We start from the raw sequence: 22,564 nt of genomic DNA, 5'->3' as shown, positions 1-22,564 counted from the left end.
ACATGTAGTCACAGATTACATTAACAGTATTATTTTATGGGGAAGTACATAGGAAAAGTACAAGGTTTTCTGTGGAACTATTACTGCATTAAGATTGATATAAAGTAACTAAAAACGCTATTACAAAAAAAGCTTTGCAGAAAAATGAAAATTTGTAGCTTATGGAAAATGCCTGACTGGTTTCAAACCCAGCACCTCCAGATGAACTAACTATTAAACCAGCAAACTCAAAAAATTTTATCCATATGGCATTACAGAGAACAAAACAAACCCTGGATAGTCATGAAAGGTACCCAAAATACTCTTTTAGAATACCAGAATTTACTCTTTTAAAGAGTAAATTCTGTAGTGAGTTCTTTAGTGGTTAAACCTCTTACAAATACTAGTACTGTTGATTTTTGTTGACTTTTCAATGAAGCATGTTAAAAAGGGAAAATAAAACAAAAACAATTTTCCATAAATAAAAACAACTTTAATGGTATCAGATAAAATAATCTTAAACAAATAATGAAAATGTAAAAACTACACTTAGTAGTATTTATAACAATATGACAGCAAAGTAAACCGAGTTGGATTGTGAATATGTAAAGCCATATCTCTGAAAGCATTATTGTATAATACAACATTAGATTCATCAATATTATTATATTCTGGAAAATTCCATATCATATCACTTTTATTCATTTTATTTTTAATGAAGTTCCACCTCTCCAACTGATTACTATAATTCACATATAAAACATACGGCCAATCACACCATTCTTTCCAACAAACGTTTATAGTAAAAATATCATGACCCTTTTCCATTTTCAAATCATGTTTAACGATATGTACCATTTCCAAATGAGAATTTATTAATTCTGTTGGTCGTACTATGCTGTTAAGAAATCTGAAACAAATTTAATTACATTGCTAATTTCATCAGTTTTATAACATGCATTCAAAGGAATAATTGGCAATTCTACTACACAAATATGCTCTGCTCCATTGGTTTATAAAATGAAGGATCCTTTGAACAAGACCTGGTTATTTTGGTTATCAGCTAGAGTAAATTCTGCACGTTATATAATCAAGAATGATGAACTAATAAGCAAGGGAACAAAAAGCAATAAGAAAAGCAACATAATATATGCAGAAACCATAATGGTGCACGATAAAACAATGATTTCCTTACACTAACTCTGCGTATTGCAAGGGTGTTTGACAAAAGAATTTCTTCACAGTTAATACCTCTCACTGATAATTTCCTTGACAGTACAGTACACCTCAGTCAGCCACTCAAACTTTGTCCTCTATCTTTAACCAACATTTCAAAATGCTAAATCAGTTACATACTCCAAAGTTCAGCTGAGTTTTAGCTACTTCAGCAGCTTTGTCTTGTTTGTTGCATAGAATTCATGATTTAAATTCAACATATTAACAGTTTTTTTATAACTTGTTTTGCTTTTGCTTTACTCTATTGGTGTAAAGCAAAAGCAAAATATTCATGAATTAATATGTACTAACATAATATGTAACAATGCTGAATTAGTATAAACGTATTAGTGGTCTTTCATTGAATATATCTTATTAATTAATATATCATTAATTATTCTACTAATAATCCTATTATGCATTCATAATTAACTTAAAATGATAGATAATTATCTTAAATATCTATGATAGAGATTCTGAATCGCACCACTGTAATTCCTAGTCACAAGATAAGTAGGCATGTATAAAAATTTATAAATGGGGCTTGGATACTATAAAAATGTAGGTGCAACATATAAATTTTTTAAATATATCAAGTACACTTGGCAGTGAGTATGCTGGGTTGGTGAGGCAAGATTAAACAATTAAAAAACAATTAATCTAGATTTTCCATGTTGAGGATGATTGTGCATCTTTTAAGATGGGATTGCCCGTAGACTGTTTCCAGTTCAGTGAGTATTTGCATAGCAATCCTAGTGGTTGAACAACCAATCAAATCCCACAAAAATATTTTAAATATTTTTCTAGTAAATATTTACTTAGTACAATAAAAATACAAAAAATTTACTACTTTAATACATAGTCTCACTGAAGTTCTATACATTTTTCCAACTCGTGGAGGAGAATGACACGAGTGAATTGCATGTAAGCTTCTTTAGGCACTGATGTCCATCAGTAGCTCCTTCAATGTCCAAACAAACAAAATCCCAGGGAATAAATCTACTGTGCTAACAATGTTTTAAAGTTTACCTGCAAATTTCATCCAGTTTATACAGTGCTATAACAAGCTCTGTGAGGCCTGGCATTATGAAGGAAATCACTTTTCCATTGGCTGACTTCCTATTCTTGTAGGTGGCTTTCACTACATGCATGAGCTGGCGATAATAAGCAGCATTCACAGAATGACATTCATGGAGAAAACCGCAAGGGCAAAGCACTCCTACGCCATCCATATCTATCACATGTGTTTCAGGACTTTGGTAAATTTCCTGACACCCCTGTTTGGATCATAATCTTGGAACCTTTCTTGCGACTTCAGAATCAAAGCTGATAATGAAATAACACTTCCATGACAGACACAAAGTATCAACCATAAGAAGCCAAAATTGGTCTTCAATGAGGACATGAATCAATCTTATGTTAACCCATCATATGCACATGTCCTTTAACACTTATTGATCAATTAATTTTCTTCAGGTTCTGTGCTTCCTTAAATGTTGCTAGTACAGATATAAACTTTGGTACATGGATGGCATATCCCCAAACTGAGCACAAAGTTAAAAAATTTCAAATTCATGAGATACTATGTTATGATATGCAAAAATGATTGTAGAAACATTTCATAATGATTACAGACATAATGGCTACAGACTAAAGAGAAATAAATGCCATGGCAGCTATAGCATCCATCCCCTTTACCATTAAAATACTCCCTTCCTCACCCATCCGCCCACCCTTATTTGTATGGAAACCATGAAGACAAGTAAGGTTGGCTTGACAAACTCACAAATTAATATTAAAATTCTCTATGCTAAAACTGACATGCAACTCCATCTCTCAGAAAATAAATTTCATAGGATACAGTCATTAAAATTAATAGCAGAAGATAAAGGACATCTCTTTTACAGTGACAGCCTTGTATAAATGACTTAACCAAGGTAATATAAGATTAATCTCATGCATCTTATTCTTGACAATGGTCAATCATTCATCCTGACATATAGTCAAAATAAATAACATTTTTCTCTAAGTTTATAACTCCAGGAAAATGATTTAGCAGCAAAGATTGCCATGAAGGAAGTCACACAGATAAACAGTGCAGATATCAGGTAACTTAAGAACTTCAAAAACACTGTATATAGGAACTATTTAAGTTAATACTACCATAAACAGTTTGTGAAATTCTGTTATACTCTCTGTAGCTTGACGAAGTATGACATCTGCTCTCTCCAATAACAAAAGTACTGGTAATAATGTTACAGATTAACAACATTCTTTTCAATTATTACTAATTTTATCAACTCTCTGCTGGGTTTCAGCCAGTCATATTCTTACAAGCTGTTAAATGCTATGCAAAGGTAAGTTAAAAGTATGAGAGTAGAAAATAAGGAAAAAATTTACACATTACCGTTCATGCTGATTTATATCTGCATTATATACACCAAGCCAAAGAGGCAATAATCTGGCAGTTTTATGAGCAATTAATACTCTATTATCAATGTGCCTTCCGTTCATGCCAACAACAAATTCATATCTGCGAAAATTATCCAGGGCTCTCACTAAATACACATCTTTATCCAAAAAAAATCCTCCTGTTAACATATTAACATATTTATGTTAATGATTTATTGTGTTTACATTTAAAACAATTATACTAAAACTGAGAAAATTAAAATATCACTAGTTTATTAGCAAATGCATATAATTACAGAAGTGTTGAAAATCTTTTGTACACTTCCAAGTTTGACAGTGTTCCTTGCTACTCTTGTTAGCTGTACCCAGTCTAATTCCTGGTTGGCATTGGTAATGTTTGTCTTCCAATTCCTACAGGGTGTGCAGATTGCTCCTATAAACAATTTCTTTTAAGAAATATGGACAAGGCAGATCAGGGGGATGTTTGTGACCAAAATTTCATTAGAAATTCTTCCACCAAGAAAATCCTGTAGAATCAACATAGAAGAGCAAGCAGTATGGCAAGTGGTATTGTCCTGTTTCTCTGTAGTTAACAGCACTCACAGTGTTTTCAAAAAAATAGGACTCATTACTGGTCGCCATATTCTTACACCTATTTTTTTGTGGGTGTACACGAGATTCAAAGAAATGTGTGGGTTTTCAGCACCCCAGGTCTGGTAGTTTTGATTATTAACATCAAGGTTCTGCACTTCACCTGTGAAAAAAATATCTAAAATGCCAATGTTGCCTGTTTAGCTGATGGAAAACCTGTATTTAACATTTCAGCTTCTCACTGCAATATGCGCTGAACCTAGTGAAATGTTTTTTCACTCATTTCATCAAAGAAAAAACATCAGAAAAAAGACCTTTGTCTACAAAGATCTTTTAATCTTCTGTGACCAGCAATGGTAAAAACTGTCCAGTGTCTGGCACATACGCCGAACCAGTTTCACAAAATTTTTAACTACTACTCTACTCATTCAAACACCTTCCCCCACATTATTTTACCCTCACACAAATATATGCATTTTAACAGTGAATTTATACTAAACTATTGAGTGATGGGCCTCCTTTTTTAAGTTGAATACACACACAACATACACAATACAATTTATATACAACATACACATTCAAAGTGAATGTGATTAAAAATCATGCAGCAATTATCCAAAGTCCAAACTGAAATCTCACCAGACAATGTAAAGAACCCGATATAAATATCCATGCAACAAGAAATTAATTCTTGAAACCCAAAATTTTGATTATAAAAAAAGCAAATTTTTTGAAAGAAAATTACATACTTTGAACAAATCAACAAGCTTCTATTTGTAAATCATGCAAAACTACACTAACCATGTTATCTTGTGTAAGATGACAAGGAAGAAGCAAAAAGACGAATCAATGACATGGTGTTTATGTTTGCAATCACAAAATTCAGCTAGTGAATTAAAAGTGAATTTTTTAATATTCAATTTGATGTATCAACAGATCTACCTATGCCAATCTTGTGATGAAGGTTGATTTATGAAAGCTATCTCAGACTTTGATAACATTTAGGGACTTCAACCTTTAAATGATTTCTGAATTCTTAAATTTTGTGCATTATGATTGCGATATGGTCAGTTCAATCAAAGAAAATGTTCATGCAACAGGACAATGTCTTTTGATGTATTGCAGTATATTGTAGGATAAGATATGAAAGAACAGTGGATTTCTGAAAAAATTCAAAGATTCTTACATCACTGGCAGAAATGGACATGCTGCTTCTTTCACAGACCTCTCATGCTCAGGTGTAAAAATAGTAAAGTCAATCATTACAGAATAGGCTGTTTTGCTAATCTATGTGATGAAATTGGTGAAAAGAAGAAATCTTTTCCATGCAGAAGTCAAATGGTTATTATTGTGGAGGAAACTTAACCAGATTATTGAATTGAGAGATGAATTTTTCCACAATAAACACCATTCTTATGTTTTTACAGAATAATGATTATGTTGCTCTTGAATTAGAATTTGCAAGTAATTATTGTAATTTGCATAAACATTTTATTAATGACAAAGTTCATGCTTTCATTAAGAAGCTTGGTATCTGAATTACTCACCTTCAATGCAAAGATTTTCATTTCATATGTTTCCACTCACTGATTTTATTAAGAAAAATTTGGTTGAAGAAACTTTTTCACCAGTTTGGATAGCATTAAGATGCATTTGCACAAGCTAAAAATTCAGTTTCACTATTTCCCAGATGAATTTAGTGAAAATGTTGCAGCTGCTAAGTTACCAGCTGAGATTAAGATAGCATTAAGATGCATTTGCACAAGCTAAAAATTCAGTTTCACTATTTCCCAATCTATTTAGTGAAAATGTTGCAGCTGCTAAGTTACCAGCTGAGATTCACAACCAGCTTATAAAACATCTGTTTGTAATTTTCTAAAATGTTTATAAAACATCTTTATAACTACAATTCACATGTGAAGATTCAGATAAGTTTTGGTTTGCTCGTCAAGTATGGATATTTTGGATAAATGTCTTACCTCTGTGAAAAGGGATTTTCAACTGTATAGGAATTGGTCTTATCACTTGAGAACAATTTGCATTTGTCATGTATGGAAAAATGTTTAAACATGCAAATGCAACACCATCTTAATTTAAATTCTTTACATTCATTACTTTAATAATGTTGAAGTAATAATGATTTTTTTCTCATAAAATGATTTCATTATTGTTTACACATAAAGTCAGACTAATTTTGCAACCCCCTTTCAAATCACCACAACCCCCAGGTTGAGAATCTCTGATTCAGTGGTAGTGTTAATACATGAACATGTCAGTTATACATGAACATGATTGTTTAGTATGTTTTTAAAAAACTGTACATAATCAAATAATATGCATGAATACAAACAAAATTTTTTTTCTGCATTTTTTGACAAAATCCTGAAAAGATATTGAACTTCACACATACAACAATCAACCACCTTCAAAATCTTGGGGTTACATTTTGTTGTTGTAAAGCAAGGGGGGATTTTTTTGTTGTTTGCAACTGTATTTTTTCACAAGTGTGATTAGTTTAAAACTTGAATATGATAACTTACAGTATCATATTCTCAGCTCTTCCTAGTGTGATGAAGGTTGATTTACAAAAGCTAGTTCAGACTAAGTAACATTTAGGGACTTAAGGTTGAAGTCCCTAAATTAAAGCATACTGTAGATTTGAAAATTATGTATTATAAACAAAATCTCAATCTTTACCATATTCCATTAAAATGAGAAGTCTTGCAATATCATTTACATATTCTTCACCCCAACTTTTATCAATGGTTCTGCCAAAAATTTCATGTGGTTTTTCCATATATCTTAACTCTATGACATCATCAAATTCTGGATTATTCTCAATAGTTTCCCAATATTTTCCTGTAAAAAACCTTGTTATAATAATTAGATTACTCTTACTATAATGTTTACTCTTTTACCAGTCATTTTTTAAAAGCAAACATTTCTCTTCGCACATAATAACATACATAGAAACATAGGAATTTTAAAATTAACTGAAAATATTGAATTAAAATAAGAGTAAACAAAAACACACTTTTTTGTTTGCTCATGTGTCACAAGAGAATTTTCATTATACATTTAAATAGTTTAAAGACTAAATAGTGTATTTTTAATAGAGAAAAATTAAATCTATTATTTAAGCATTAAAAAATTAATTTAAGCAAGTTAATCAGAACATCTGAGAAAATAGAGGTACACTTAAAAAATGTTCAACAAACAACTTTGTAATTAATAAATACCACCTATAAACACCAAAATAACAAGCTATCTTTACATATTAAACTTTTATGCGCCTAAAATACTACGTACTCTGTGCTAGTTGTTTTCACACTCTGCTGCAAGATGTATTATAATAAACAATATTATATAGTATTTTCTTTTAATCATTAGGATAGTATTTAGAACACTTATCAGATAATGTGTTTGTTATCCACGCATTAACCTAATGTACACAGAGCACAAATGGCAAAGAATAACCATTTTTTTGTCTTCAATCATTTGACTGGTTTGATGCAGCCCTCCAAGATCCCCCATCTAGTGCCAGTAATTTCATTTCTGTACACCCCTACATCCTACATTCCTAACAGTTTGAATAGATATTCCAGACATTGCCTGCCTGCACAATTTTTCCCATCTATCTGTCGCTCTAATATCAAAGCGACTGTTCCAGGATGCCTTAATATATGGCCTATAAATCTGTCTTCTTTTAACTATACTTTCCCAAATGCTTCTTTCTTCATCAATTTGCCGCAACACCTCTTCATTTGTTACTTTATCCACCCACTTGATTTTTAAGTCTTTTCTTCTCAAGTACTCAGATCATTGCTCCTGCTTCATAAATCTTTAGTAATTCTACTTACCAAACAAAATTCTACCTCCATAATCTTCCTATTCTTATATTCAGTGGTCCAGCTACATTATTTCTACTACATTTCATTACTTTTCTTGCATAGGACTTCATCCATGCCACTCACTGTCTCTTCCAAATCTTTTTTACTCAGCTAGAATTACTATATCGGCAAATCATATCATCTTTATCTTTTCACCATGCACTGTTACTCCAAATGTAAATTTTTCTTCAACATCAATAACTGCCAATTCTGTGTAAAGATTAAAAAGTAACAGGGATAGGGAACATCCTTGTCTGACTCCCTTTTTTATTATGGCTTCTTTCTTATGTTCAGTATTTCTGTACTTTAATCCTAAATTTTTACTGAACATTTTATTCCAGTCTACATTATTCAAATGTCTAAGTCTATAAATGCCATGTATGTTTGTTTTTCTTTAATCTTCCTTCTACTATTAATCTGAGTGCTAAAATTGCTTTCCTTGTCCCTATACTTTTCCTGAAACTAAATTGGTCTTCTCATAATAACACTTCTTCCACTCTCCTCTCAATTCTTCTGTCAAAAATCTAACTAGAATGCATTCTAGTTAGATTTTTGATGCATGAGTTAAGCTAATTTTTCTTTATTCTTCACATTTATCTGCTCCTGCATTCTTTGGTATCAGGACAATAACAGTTGTCAGGAGCGTCTTTCTGTCATCCATTCTTTTTACACTGTATTAAATTCAGATCTCAGTATTGTATCTCCCTTTTAATCTTCAGACTTCATCTTTGTCTCGAACACCAGTTTCTAATTCATTTCCTCCATATATAACTTTAATATATTCCACCCCCCCTATCAACCTTTTCTTTTGTTATTATAAATCTGTACAATCTTTATTCAACAAATTAGATATTAATTTATGTACTAAAAAATTCTAACTTAACTGTATGCTCAAGTCTATTTTACCAATGTTCCTTTCTCTTTCCACCTCTGAACACTTCTTTAATGCACTCTCCTTTCACTAATTTGCACTTACTGTTTATAGTATTTCTTAATTGTCAATAGGTCCTTTTATCTTCATCACTACCATTCTTATACTTTCTATGTTCATCCATCAACTGCAATATATCCTCGGATATCAAAGGTTTTCTACCCGTTCTCTGTTTTGCCTAAGTTCTCCCATTCTTCTATATTTTTTACCTTATCTTTTTACTCAAGACCTTTTATGATGATCTCAAAAACCTTTACCTCTTCCTCAAGCTTCTCCAAATTCCACAGATTCATCTGACACCTTTTCTTCAGATTTTTAAACTCCAATCTACATTTCATTATCACTAAATTATGGTCAGTATCAGTGTCTGTTCCTGGGTATGCTTTGTAGTTGAATTGATTTCTAAATCTTTATTAATCAGATCTGATACCTTGCAGTATCACCTGGCTTTTTCCATGTGCATATTCTATTATGATTTTTAAACTTTGTGTTGACAATTACTAAATTATATTTCGTGCAATACGCGCATCAGTCGGTCCCCTCTTTCTTCTGCCCAGCCCATATTCACCCACAATTTCCTTCCTTGATGTTTCAGATGCTTGCATTCCAACACCAACTATTATTAAATTTTCATCCCCTTTTATATGTTCAGTTGCTTCATCAATTTCTTTATATACACTACCTCTTAATCATATCATGGGCACTTGTAGGCCATATAGAGGTTAACAATTGTCTGTTTAGGTTTTGATTTAAGCTTTTTAAAATACTCTACTCTCTTCCATATCTTCTTTTCATTAAGAAACCTACTCCTGCCTGCCCTTTATTTGATACTGTGTTAATTATTTTAAAATAACACCTGATCAAAAGTTGATTTCCTCTTCCCACTGAACTTTGCTAATTCCTACTACATCTGCATTTAACCTATCCTCTCACTCTTTAAATTTTCTAATCTACCAACTTTCTTTAGACTAGTTTACACCCAGAATACTTTACCCAGGAAGGTTCCTCCACCTTTGTTACATGAAAATGCAGGGAAATGCTGTAGTTTTCCATTGCTTTCTACTACATAGTACTCGGAAGATTTGAGTGATGTTGATATGGCCCTTTATAAATCCTCCTGACCTACACCCTTAACTACTGAGTGCTGCTGCCCTCTTTCAGGAGGATCTGTTATTACTCAACAGATATGGTTGCATGAAATACTTTATACCTCATGGCTGCATGGGAAACCATGCCCTCAACAGTGCAGTCACCATCCCACCGACAGCAGTACTTTACTCATTCATTAATTAACTGCCCTCATCAAAAGGGCACTACACCTCATGACTGCATGGATAACCATACCCTCAGTAGTGCATCCCAACCCCATAGGGGAAGACATCCACCTAGTGATGTGCTGGTCGCCACCCCCCCCCCCTTCAGTTCATCACCCTGTTTGGCTTTAATGGGAGACCCTCAGTAGTGCAGTTGGTCATCTCTCTCAGACAATTATGCTACTAATTACCATAAATTTAAACTAACCGTGGCTCATTGCCAACACATCTACCTCCAACCAATAAACTGTCCAGGCGGTCCCTAGCCACCCAGCGTACTACTCTACTTATACCTAATAAATGACATGATCCACAGTATCATCTATCTACAGTCGAGATAGAAGCCCAAATCAACCAAACCAAACCTAGCCAAACTTTTCCTAAAGACACCATGTCCTGAGAGAAATTGTTGTACAGATTGGAGGAAACCCACCTAATCGCTCACAAACCCTTTGTCTTCAATCTCTCACATACAGCCAGGAGTAAGAAGGCCCTCCTTAGAAATATAATGCTTGCTATGTTCCATAGCTAGGATGTCAATTGGTTTCATGCTGACGATCACAGAGACTGCCTCTCACAAGACAGTTCTGTAGACCCCGATAACAGCCAACAAAGAAGTATGGGCTCATAAGATATACCTACAACACGAATTGTAGATGATGAGCTCAAGACACCTTTTGTAAAGAATTTGAAATTCAACCCTAAATTGGGATGAATAACTTTATGAAAGCATCAATAGTCCTCCTTTCAACAAACTGAAGGTGCTCCTTGAACATCATGACCCATGGAAATTTAGAAGTACAATGGGAAGATAAGTTACATAAATTGGGTGGAGAATCCCTAATAATAGATAATTAAAACTGAAATAAATCCACTGAACAGCATATAAAACACAGCATATCCATTGATGATGCAAGGTCAACAGCTAAAACTATTCAAGTCTAAATATCAACATTTTGACAAAGGTTAAGGGTATAGCAACAAAGGAATAAAGCTTGTTTTCTGACAAAAAGTTAAAATCATAGATTAGTAACATTTAATAACATGTTCCAACTATCGCCATAAAACAATGAAAATTCAATTAATACTGACTAGATGACTAATACTGACTTTTAGTAAAAAAAAAAATCACATTTTTAGAGGGTGCGCATATTTCAACTTATTTCTTTACACATGCAGTCACTTAAGAATGAAGCAGTTCTTAGGAATTTATAAATATGTGCAACTTAAGAATTGCACATAATTACAATTAATATATTTAAATGACAATTATATTACCTGAGAAATTGGCAGTTCCATCATGATGTATGAGTAAGAGGTCTGGTTTTTGATTTTTCAATGCAGCTAAATAACAAATCATGTCTGTGTACGATATTGGTTCAGAAGTAAATCGAATAAAATGAACTATATTTGGAATTATATAGCAGCCATCTGGATTTCCAAAATGATTATCAAACTTTTCAAAATTTACTGGTTTAGTTTCATTTAAATAATATTCTAATTTCTTTCTTCTTGTGATCTCTGCCATACTTTTACCATAAACTACAGTAAGCTTAATTTGTGGTAGCATACTGTGTTGCATTAATAAGCACACTATAATTAACAACAGCATCCATAATGTTACTGAGTAAAGAACAAAATTGCGCTTGAACATTTTTAACTGCATACAAAAGAAAGTCTGATTAGAATTAGTCTGTCAGAAGTAGAAGAGAACACACTAAATTTAATTCTGAGAGCAAATACTATTGATGAGTTTTTTTTTTTACTGAATCAAAAATTAAAGCATTTTTTTTTAATTTGTGAAAAGCATTCTAAGCAGAATTAAGCTCCACAAATCAGAGCAACCAAATATAAACATAATTATATTAAGAAAATATTTGATTATTGAGCATTACCAATTCCTGTGCTTAAATAGAATACTTTCTATTTATACTTAATTCAGTAAGAGTATTGTATTAATTATTTTTCTATATCCAAAAAGTAATTATCATTAAATACAATTCTATATATTCTTTTTTCCTTTTTGATCACAACACAAAATCAAATTCAGAAAAGTAATTTAAAAACATAGATCATGATTCATTCACACATTTCGCATCACACTTAACACATTATACAAGCAAGAGGAACTAGAATTCCTAAACTAAAACAAAGAACAATGACAATCTATCTTAATCTGTTGAAAAGGCAAACTTCTATTTCTGCTATTTGGTAAAAATCTACCTACTTGGCTGCTGCACTAGGAAATGATGTATTGAAATAAGGCAAAACAAAATGTATTTTTTCAGTCAGTTTGATAAGTATCCACGAATATATCAAAGCAATGACACTTCCATCCTCACACTGTACTCTCTTAACTCATTGTAAACCAACAGTTGCACTAATGTGCATGTATGCATAAAATGATAAATCTATTTTTGGTACTTTCAGTTATTGTCCTACCTAATACAATTACATAACCTAAAGCTCACTTCACTCATTAACCTTATTTTTATTGATATTATCTTAGGTATTTCATTAGATTTAAATTTTATTTTACATTTTCTGTATTACTGCAATAATGTGATTTTTAATTATTGCATATTCAAAAAACTTATTTCTTGCTTTTGGTGTTATTTTGTTTTGCTTCATGTTAGGATTGTAGCATTTAATATAAGGTTAATCAGCATTTAAAATAAGTTTACTCTGCTAACAGACAAGTACCCAAAATTTTACATACTTTTCATTGAAAATCTTGTTAAATTTCTTCTCAGACTCACAAATAGACTTGAGAAACTGATTAGCTTATCAACTAGATGTGATGTAATTTGGTATTTCAAAGCATAGGTATTTTCATGAAAAAAATTTAAATAACTTGATTAGGAATGTGAATAAGTATACAGTATGTCACCAATCTTTCAAGAGCATAATAGCTGCACATAATACAAAATTGTAGGAATTCTACCTCCTCTGTCCAACATGTATTTGGCTTATAAGGTTCTGTGTACTACTAAAGACATGGGTTAGGATTGAAAAGTGTTTTTCAGATTGAGGTAAACTGTTCAGACAAATGAAATTACAATAATACTAGGTAAAATTTAGATGCAAAATTAATAAATATAAAGCATGCAATATAAAATTATGATGAGTATTGGAGTACGGAATGTCTCCGTGAAACAGAATTTCATGTTTGCCATGGAAATATCCTATATCAGTATTACAGAGAATAAAATAAACAATTAACTCTTCTCAATCTTTTCACTCTACCACAACCATAAGTTTTTTAAGACATCTGCTACAGTCATGCATATAGATAAAAACATAGAAGAAAGTACCAGATGAAACAAATTAAATCATCAAGCTATGTCAGCAAGTAGAAATTGATATTGACCTTAAAAAATTTACTGGAAGAAAAGTCTTTGAAAAATGTAATATAATGATTCATCATAGAATCATTATGACTAGTATAAAATTTTGATTGGCATACATGACAAAATTAAAGTTAATTTTCTTGTAACATACATTGCATAATGATTTCAGAATAATTGTGTATTTCTTCATTAGCTTAATAAATGTAATCTACATCATTTTATTCTTTAGGTTTGTTATTCTAGTAGGTGACTTAAAAGAATGAGCTTGAGTTATATAAAACTGTCATTCAAAATAAAATCTAAAGTGAAAACCATTAAAATGAAGGAAAAATTAATAAAGCTAAATTTCTTTACCCAAAGCCAAATTATCAAGAGTTATAAGTTATTTTAAAGGTCAGTAAACATTACAAGCTTTTCTACCTTAATGTTTACATTATCAGTTAAGTTATAATTTGACATGCTTGACCATAAGAGTATCAATTCAAAATTCTTTTAATAAATTAGAACCTAAGACATTTGTTCCATATGCATATAAATCAGGTAAATTTTAATTGACAATACCAACTGAAGAAGACTTACCCCCCCTCTGCTAGTTTTTAATGAATGTACATGTTTTCAATACAGAACCATTAATGTAAGTGCTGTATGGAATGTCATACCACCCAATGAACAAACTCATTCTCGGTTCTTTTTGAACTAGACTTTACTAGAGCAAAAAAAAGTAACAATGAATTTGAGAGGGGAAAAAGGGAACATAGCCTAGCTCTCAAGTCACTTCAAATTTAGCCTTTTACAGTGAATAGAAAAATTAATGCAATCCCCAGAAGTGAAAGTCATTTAGAACATTAAATGAACTGATTGCCTAGCTACTGTTTGACTAACAAGACAAATACAGATAAAGTTTTCTTATAGATAAAAACATTTAAAAACTACAGAAATTATTTTTGATGAGGGCATTTAATTTAAATGTAATTATTTACTAGAAATTGTTTACCATTTAATTTGTTGTTTCTTATTTAATTTTGATAATATGAGAAATTAATAAAAATGTCAGCTTGTGCTGTCTAAAGTAAACAATACAATGTTCTTACAATTATTACTTCATACTGTATTATTTCAATATATACTTAAAAGATGCCTAAAAATTACTGTATGAACTAAATAGCATTTTTAAGACATGAAAAATATATATAATGTATAATAACCCTATGGAGTTGTTTTTACTATCTTAAATTGATTTTTATTGTCCTAGGATGTGAGATCCCATAACAAGGATGTGCATGCAAGTCATATTGTGTAAAATAGGATTAAAAATTACAGATGTTAACTTAAATCATATGGTTTTCCTACTTAAAATTTGTTACAATTTGCCCATTCCTATGAGATTCTTGCTGGTTGGTTGCTACAGGACTGATTTTTGTTTAAGTTTACTGCAATTCTTGCTAAATGAAATGTATAACTACTCATTTTTTACAAAAAAAAAAAATAGAATACTTGCATAACAGCAGTATGCTGTAATGAGCACGTATTTATGAAGTTAATAATTAATACAATAATAATTATAATATGTGAAAAATATAAAATATATTACTATAAACTAACATTAAATTGTTTATTTTACAACACTGAGAGCATTCTTTCTTCAAAGGTTTGGAGAACATTTGTAAAATGCAGTCCACAACTCTTGTTAGCTAAGTACATGGATTTCTAAGAAAGCAGTGAACATTTGTACATAGAAAAAACAAAAGAGATGACACTCTCATGACCAGTTAAAAAGGGCTCAAAAAATCAGCGGTCAAATTGTTACAGATGTATAACTCTCAGTTTAATTTCACACACTGTAATGTAATCAATATCATTAAAAATGTAATGTAATATATAATTTAATACCACTAAAGAAAATCTACTGCAACTAAATCAAACTAAATATACGTCTGATTAATTGCTTGTGATCCAGTTACTGTCATTACAGGTCCTAATACAGTACACCCTGTGTTAGGACTTTGTCAATACAGTAGCCCCCCTGTTAACAGACTCAGCCAGGACCGATGGCTACTTGGTTAAGCAAAAATGTCACACTAAAGAATTTTTTATTAATAGATACTGTAAATGGTATTTCCTGTACAGTACTAACCAATATTTAAGTTTTGCTACTAATGCAATAACAACAGCATGACATTTTTTGGACACTACAAAAATTCCATTTCCATATCCTTTTTTTCCAAGAAAAAAATTAAGGCTGTTTACGCCATTGCGTAAAGTTGTGTTTATTCCAATGAATTCAAAGTTAGGATTGGGTCTTGTTTTTTGCTACAGGCAATTATTTGAAAAAAGTTTATTTATGTATTTGTCATGTATTATTACAATTGATATGCTTATTTCACAATTTCATTTAATTTTTTAAGGTTAAATTGTTTTTTCTCTTAAAAGTCCAATTTCTTTTGGCAAATACGAGCTGTGTGTCATTTTATTTTTTAACTTTCCCCAACAAAGGCTGTATGTCCAAATATACTTGTGTATTCATCATGAAACCTTTCTTAAGTAACGAAGCACTCATCCGTGCATTTTTTTGTGCCGTATAATACAGGTATTAATGTTTTTCAGCACACTGATTTTTAGACTTTCCTTCTAGAAAATGGCCATAGTTTTATTTGGCAGCGACTTGTTTAAGAGCCCTTATCTGATCAACATTATACAGTTCAAAACTAAGTTTTTCTTCATGACTTTTTTTATGAATAAATTTTTCTTCAGCATGGTCTGCAGATAATCTTTTGCCAGATATACACAAGTGTTGCTTTTACAAAATGTAACCATCCCTCACTTGCTGTAAAGGAGTAGCAACTCCTTTGCCTTAATGGTTCTGGCAGCAGCACTATTAGCGAATAGTGCTGCTGTCAGAACCATTTGATTAAGAGATTTTTCCATTCAGATTAATGGCTTTTTCTTCTAACACAGACGATAGGCGTTCAACACATCCACAGCACCTACCTTTTTTAAGGTACACCAACTGAAGAGCCACCTGGCTGTGTGTACAATATGCTTCAATAGCAAATTTGTAGCTATCTGTACCTAAGAAACTCATTACACTATACTGAATGACAAAAATAAAAAGTAAGCTTATAAAGTTAATGTACGCGAACAAAATACTCTTACGCACTGTATGTCCATTACTTAAAAGGCAGTTATTTTTTATAATGCTACATGTACACACATATTGTTTAAAATAATTTTTCACTCTATAGACTCCACTTTATTACACCATTCAAGTGATATTAGTCTTCATGCAGTTGTGATGCAATATTAATATTTTAAGTAAGACCACTTATGTATGGAATTTGCAAAATCAATGCTTGAGAACAGCATAAATTGTTTTGTATGTTTATGCTAGCCGAAGAAATGCACAAGTCAGACATGGTGTCATACAGTAGTGTTACAAAATCTACTGTGTTCCGTAGTTTACATTTCATACAGGCCTAATTATTATTGCACAACCGATACTGTACTGTAGAGGGCCTAATTACATTAAATCAATGAAATTATAGAAACTAAGTAGAAAAGTTAGGGTCATTTAACTCAAGTCAGTTAAATGGTAATTTTAGGTTAACCCAGAGAGTAGGTTAATCGGGGTACGGATAACACAGACTACTTTATTTAGAGGAGATCTAAATTTTAACAAAATTTAATAGAATTTATAAAATAATTTGTTAACTTTGTGTAATAATTAATATTAAAAAGCAGTAACTTAAGTTACCGCACAAAGATCTTTTTGTGTTAATTCCTCTTCAATGAAATATTCATTATATGACAAACTATATTTAGTGAAATATCAGACTCCTCATCTGAAGAAAATTTTCTACATTTGCTCCAAAAGACTTTTCAAAGAAAAAGTTACATTACATTAAAGGCAAGTCTTTATTATTTTAATAAATAATATTGTAATCAGTTAACATTTGTTTTAAGTTTGATCATTACAATCATGCTCTGCAACAAATTTAACTCAATTAACATAAATCCAACATCAGTATACTTAAGATTTATATATTATTAAGTAAATAATAACACTGAATAGATTTAGTACCTTTTTCTATAGACTGGATTCTATTAAATCTTTGTAAGCAGTGATATTGGTATAACTTGTACCAATGAAAACAAAAAATATGATTTGTTAGAAAGTAAATAAATTAATTATACATGCTAACAAGTTAAGCATATGTATTTTATACCTTTATCATAAACTGCAATATATTTTGTAATCAAATTAAAAAAGAATATCAAAAATATCTTCATTGTTGGCAAACACTGCTTTCTTGATAAAATTCTGTATTTTAACATAAATAATAAGGAGACTTTATAAATTAATTAAGGAAATCAGAATACTTTTTTTTTTCTTTAATATAGTCATATGACAGTAAACTTTTAAATTTATGACTAGTAAGTAAACTTGGTTATAAACAATAATTAACTTTTGTGTAAAACATAAAAACCAAGATAGCACATCAAAAATATGAAATTTACAAACACATTAAATTTGATAAAAAAAAAATTATTTAAAAAACAAATAGGATTCAGAACAATATAAATACAATATTTCAATTACATACTTAGGAATCTACTAACCTTTTTTTTTAAATTAAAGCCACTAACAATTGGAAACTCCACTGAAGAGAAACTTAGTTTTTCTAAAAAAAATTATTCAGTTGAAAGTAACTAATATTTACATTTTAAGGTCTTTAAAGTGTAATAATTATTTATTATTTATGGAACAGATAATTTTTTTTTTATTATGAGTGGAAAACTGAATAACTTTTTATCATTAAAATTTATTTTCTTTAATTTGTACATTGTTACATTATTTGAATGGATTTGGTAAAGTAATTAGCCCTTTTGTACTATGTTTTTGAGGGGAAAAAAAGATAAGTTTATTCTGGCTTTAAAAAAAGACTTTATACAATTACCCCTTTTTAAAAAAAAAAAAGTTTGAAAAAGAGGTCATAGATCATGACTTCGAAAAGAGGATAATACAAAATTCTGTCTGATGTCAGTCAAAAAAGTAAGTGCCATATATTGTAGCTAAAATATGTGAAATTCTTTGAAATAAAAATACTCTTTTATCATAAATTCAAAAAGAATTCTTAGCCATAATTCTGTTTCAATATTTGATTGTAGTCTTGAAGTAATTTTTATTTTAAACCTATTTATTTTTGAATCCATTGTTTACAAAAAATTGATATAAAACAATAATATACAAAAACAATGGCAATACAATAAAAACAAATGTACACTGTCATAATTTGATTAAATTAAAAAAAAAATTACAATTTTTGTTTGGGATCAGCAGGTGCCAATGGTTTTTCGCTAGTGTTATAATTTATATAATAATTTTTTAGATATAACAATAATAATAATAATAATAATAAAGATGTTTTTATGGTGACAATCTCCATGGTCTTCCCTTATAATAACAATATTAATAATATTAAATTCTTAGTTTTGTACAAAATAAAAATTAATTTAATAGCAAAAATATTGTAATATAGTAAAAATAGTGTCCAATATTGTTTTCTTTTATAAAACTTTTACTATTCAATATCATTATTTAAATGTGGTTAAACATAAGATTCTTGTAAAATTACTGTTATGTTGGTGGAATAAATTATAGCAGACTTTGCAAGTCACTGACCAGCAACATTAAGGAAAACCCAAAACTGTTAGAACAGATAAGGTACAAACGAGTACATAAAGGATTGTAGTAACAGGAAAAGTATTCTAAGGTTGAAAATTTGTAGAAGCAAATATAGGCATAAAAATAACATGTAGGTTTTCTTTCAAATAGTTTTTTACTAACATATTTTGAGGAAAAAATACTTTTGAAAACTTAATTTATAAAAACTGATTTTTTTTTATAATTTTTTGTGAGAATATAATTTCTCAAAAACAAAAAATATTCATTATAAATCTGTTTTAGTTGAAAAATACCTAATTCAATTCTCTTACCTTTGCCACGGATAAAGTGTTGTACTCTGAATACACAGTCCCAAGATTTTTTTGTTTCCCTTTAATATTTTTCTTTGTACTTTTCAAGTTCATCATGACTGTTTTTGAAAAATATGCAAAATGGTTTATCTCATTGAAAATGAAAGCTTAAAACTTTGAATCAGCTTATTTTATTACCTTCTATATTTTCTTGTCGGTGTACAAAATAGATCTTCATGTCCTTAAAGTCATTCAATTTAATTTCAGTCGTGAAAAGGTTGACCTGATTTAGCTTCTTAAACCATTTTCGGCCAGTGACTTAGCAGGTAAACCCCTCAATTTGATTTAACTTATTCAATGACACCAATAATCATTATAGTAATGACCAGAAACAAAAAAATTATGTGTGATCTCTTTAAAATTAAAAACTGGATTTGTAACGACATATAGCCACAATAGTGCAACAAAAATATTTTGATTCTGCCCTCCACAAGCATCACTCCAACAAAGAACTTTTTCATGCTTCTATTGATCTTAAATATTTTGATAGATAATGAATGTCTAAATAAGTCCACATTTGCCTTTTTTAACACACCATTCCTATGTTTAGATGAGGTGTTGACAGTGTTACCAAAAGTAAAAACAGTAATTCTATCATTGTTGGTAGCAAAAGGCTTTGAATTTTTATATTTATTCAAGCCCAATTCCACTTTTATGTGAGATGGCTTTTAAATTCACAGTTAAGTTTTTTTTTATTCATTGCCTGTAGCATGGACTATTTTATTTTTTAGAGAATCGCATGTTTGGCAGGTATTTTTCTGAGATTGATGGAATAAATATTTTATTTTATTTTTGATACTTTATTAAAAATTTGATCTAATAATGGTTGCATTTTTTTCAGTTCGAGTTTATCGTATAGCCAGTAAACCTTAGCCAGACACAATCCACAAGCAAAAAGGTTTTGTTGGGATTTTGTGTTCTAGTACACAGTGATTTGTATGTAGGAAATGAACTAATGAAATTTATAGCAAATTCATTTCATTTTTTATTAGGTGGTGGGTGATGACTTATCAGAACATGAAATTCCATCCAGGCAAGCTCATTTCAAAGCCCTATCAATCCTCCCAGCTGAAACTTCTAGTCATTTAAAAAGTTTTTTTGCACACCCACATGTCTTCTCCCTCATGATTTTTAAATAATAATAACCAGTAGAACTTCTTTGATATTCATTATCAGAATACCATTTTTTTCTTCTTCATCGCTTTAATATTAACTGCTAGAAACACTGATTGTTCATTCAATGAATTTAAGTTTAATAGCATAAAATAGATTTTGTGTTGTATTATAAATTTTTTCATTGCATTTGGTAGTACAGTTGCAGTTTTGTTGACAGCAAGACTTCTTTTTAACAATTTTTTTTGTTTCATATTCTTTTCTTCATGCTTAGCTTGTTTCTTCCATTCTTGACCCTATTTATTTTTCCTATTTCTACCTTTTTTCTGATTTTTTCATCATTAAACTAAATAGATAGTCATCTTTCTCAGAACTCTAAATTAGAATGATTATTCTCTTGGAGTTCTTGGTTTACAATACCAGCCTTTTCCTTTAAATAATAAAATGTTGATTTATCTCTTTATTTTAGTTTTGATTCATCATATATTTCAGAAACATAGTCAGAACATGTAAGTTTCAGAAAAATCAAGAATTTCCCTAATAATATCTTCATCCATTTTTTAAAAAAAGCGAACATTATGTAAGTTTCAGAAAAATCAAGAATTTCCCTAATAATATCTTCATCAATTTTTTAAAAAAGCAAAGCACAACACTAAGAACAAACCTAACTAAACAAACATATCACAACTTACATAAACATAACCTCATAAGCACTAAGAAGTACAAAAGCGAAGAGTAAATTGAGCGAAAGTACTGCCAACCTTAGTTTGGTTAGTTCATTAAAATATATCTTTTTAATAGAGATTATGTGGCTAAGCAGCTCAGATAGTTAGTCCATTTTAATCTTTCTTATTTTCTCAACATTGGACTACATTACATTACTTGATAGGCCCATTATAACACAGAATAGTCTAATATAGAATAAATGATAGTTAGCCCACTTTACTAAATACAATACTTGTTTTTTAAGGTTGGTCATATCTATACTATTTATAAAAGATGGACAGAACACGATAAGGCCTAATCCGTTATACCATCAACTTTGCCACGAAAATGCTTCATGTTAGTCCAAAAAACCAAAATTTTATGTACCGCATGTTTAGTCCACTTTACCGAAATTCCAATCATTTTTTCTATCAGTTTATTTTAATGAATATTTATGAAGAAGTGTCATACTCCCAAAGGATTAGACCCTTCAAATGTTGCGTGGTTGTTAATCAAGTATTTAATTGTTATATAAAATAATGATAAATTCAAAATATCCGCCACTATAGGAAACAAACTCTAATTCTAGTTCACTTCTAACGAACTGGATAGCGCTATTTGCTAAACCAATGAAGTATTGGTGTTACTAAATATGTTCTAATATTATTTAGTTTACTTCATAGTGTTTTTAATAATAAATATAATGGGTATAAAATTTTACTACAAGCGTTATTTAATAACGCCAAAAAGTGATTTAATTTCGCGATGAGATTCAACGTAGATAAAGTGACTGTAGTAGAGCATCATGCAAAGGTATGTTTACATATTAATAATTTATTAATATATTTTTTATTTCAAATAAATCAGATAAATATACGATGATATTAATTACCGACAAAGTATACAAAAAATAACCTAATAATTGTTTAATAACTTCGATTTGTGTAATAGCTGTATTTTAAAGAAGTTTGTTTGTGAATAGCCCTAGTTGTAACAATCCTGAACAAAAACAATTTCATACGGATTTTTATC

At 30.2% G+C, this 22,564-nt stretch overlaps 1 protein-coding gene across 1 annotated transcript; it reads right to left on the bottom strand.

The window, feature by feature from the left end:
• Nucleotides 1-456: 456 nt before the first annotated feature.
• On the bottom strand, nt 457-21,523 carry LOC142328030 (uncharacterized). The gene is made up of 5 exons (XM_075371473.1): nt 19,676-21,523; nt 11,610-11,991; nt 6,895-7,056; nt 3,602-3,785; nt 457-889 (listed from the first exon to the last, which is right to left on the bottom strand). Exons 1-5 carry the CDS (start codon nt 19,769-19,771, stop codon nt 529-531), a joined length of 1,185 nt encoding a protein of 394 aa, XP_075227588.1. The 5' UTR covers nt 19,772-21,523; the 3' UTR covers nt 457-528.
• Between the last annotated feature and the right edge of the window lie 1,041 nt (nt 21,524-22,564).

The sequence above is a fragment of the Lycorma delicatula genome, chromosome 7 (assembly GCF_047948215.1).
Source record: "Lycorma delicatula isolate Av1 chromosome 7, ASM4794821v1, whole genome shotgun sequence".
In the NCBI taxonomy this organism is placed as follows: Eukaryota; Metazoa; Arthropoda; class Insecta; order Hemiptera; family Fulgoridae; genus Lycorma; species Lycorma delicatula.
The sequence above is the reverse complement of the archived record's forward strand: the minus strand, read 5'-3'. Positions and strand labels throughout refer to the sequence as shown.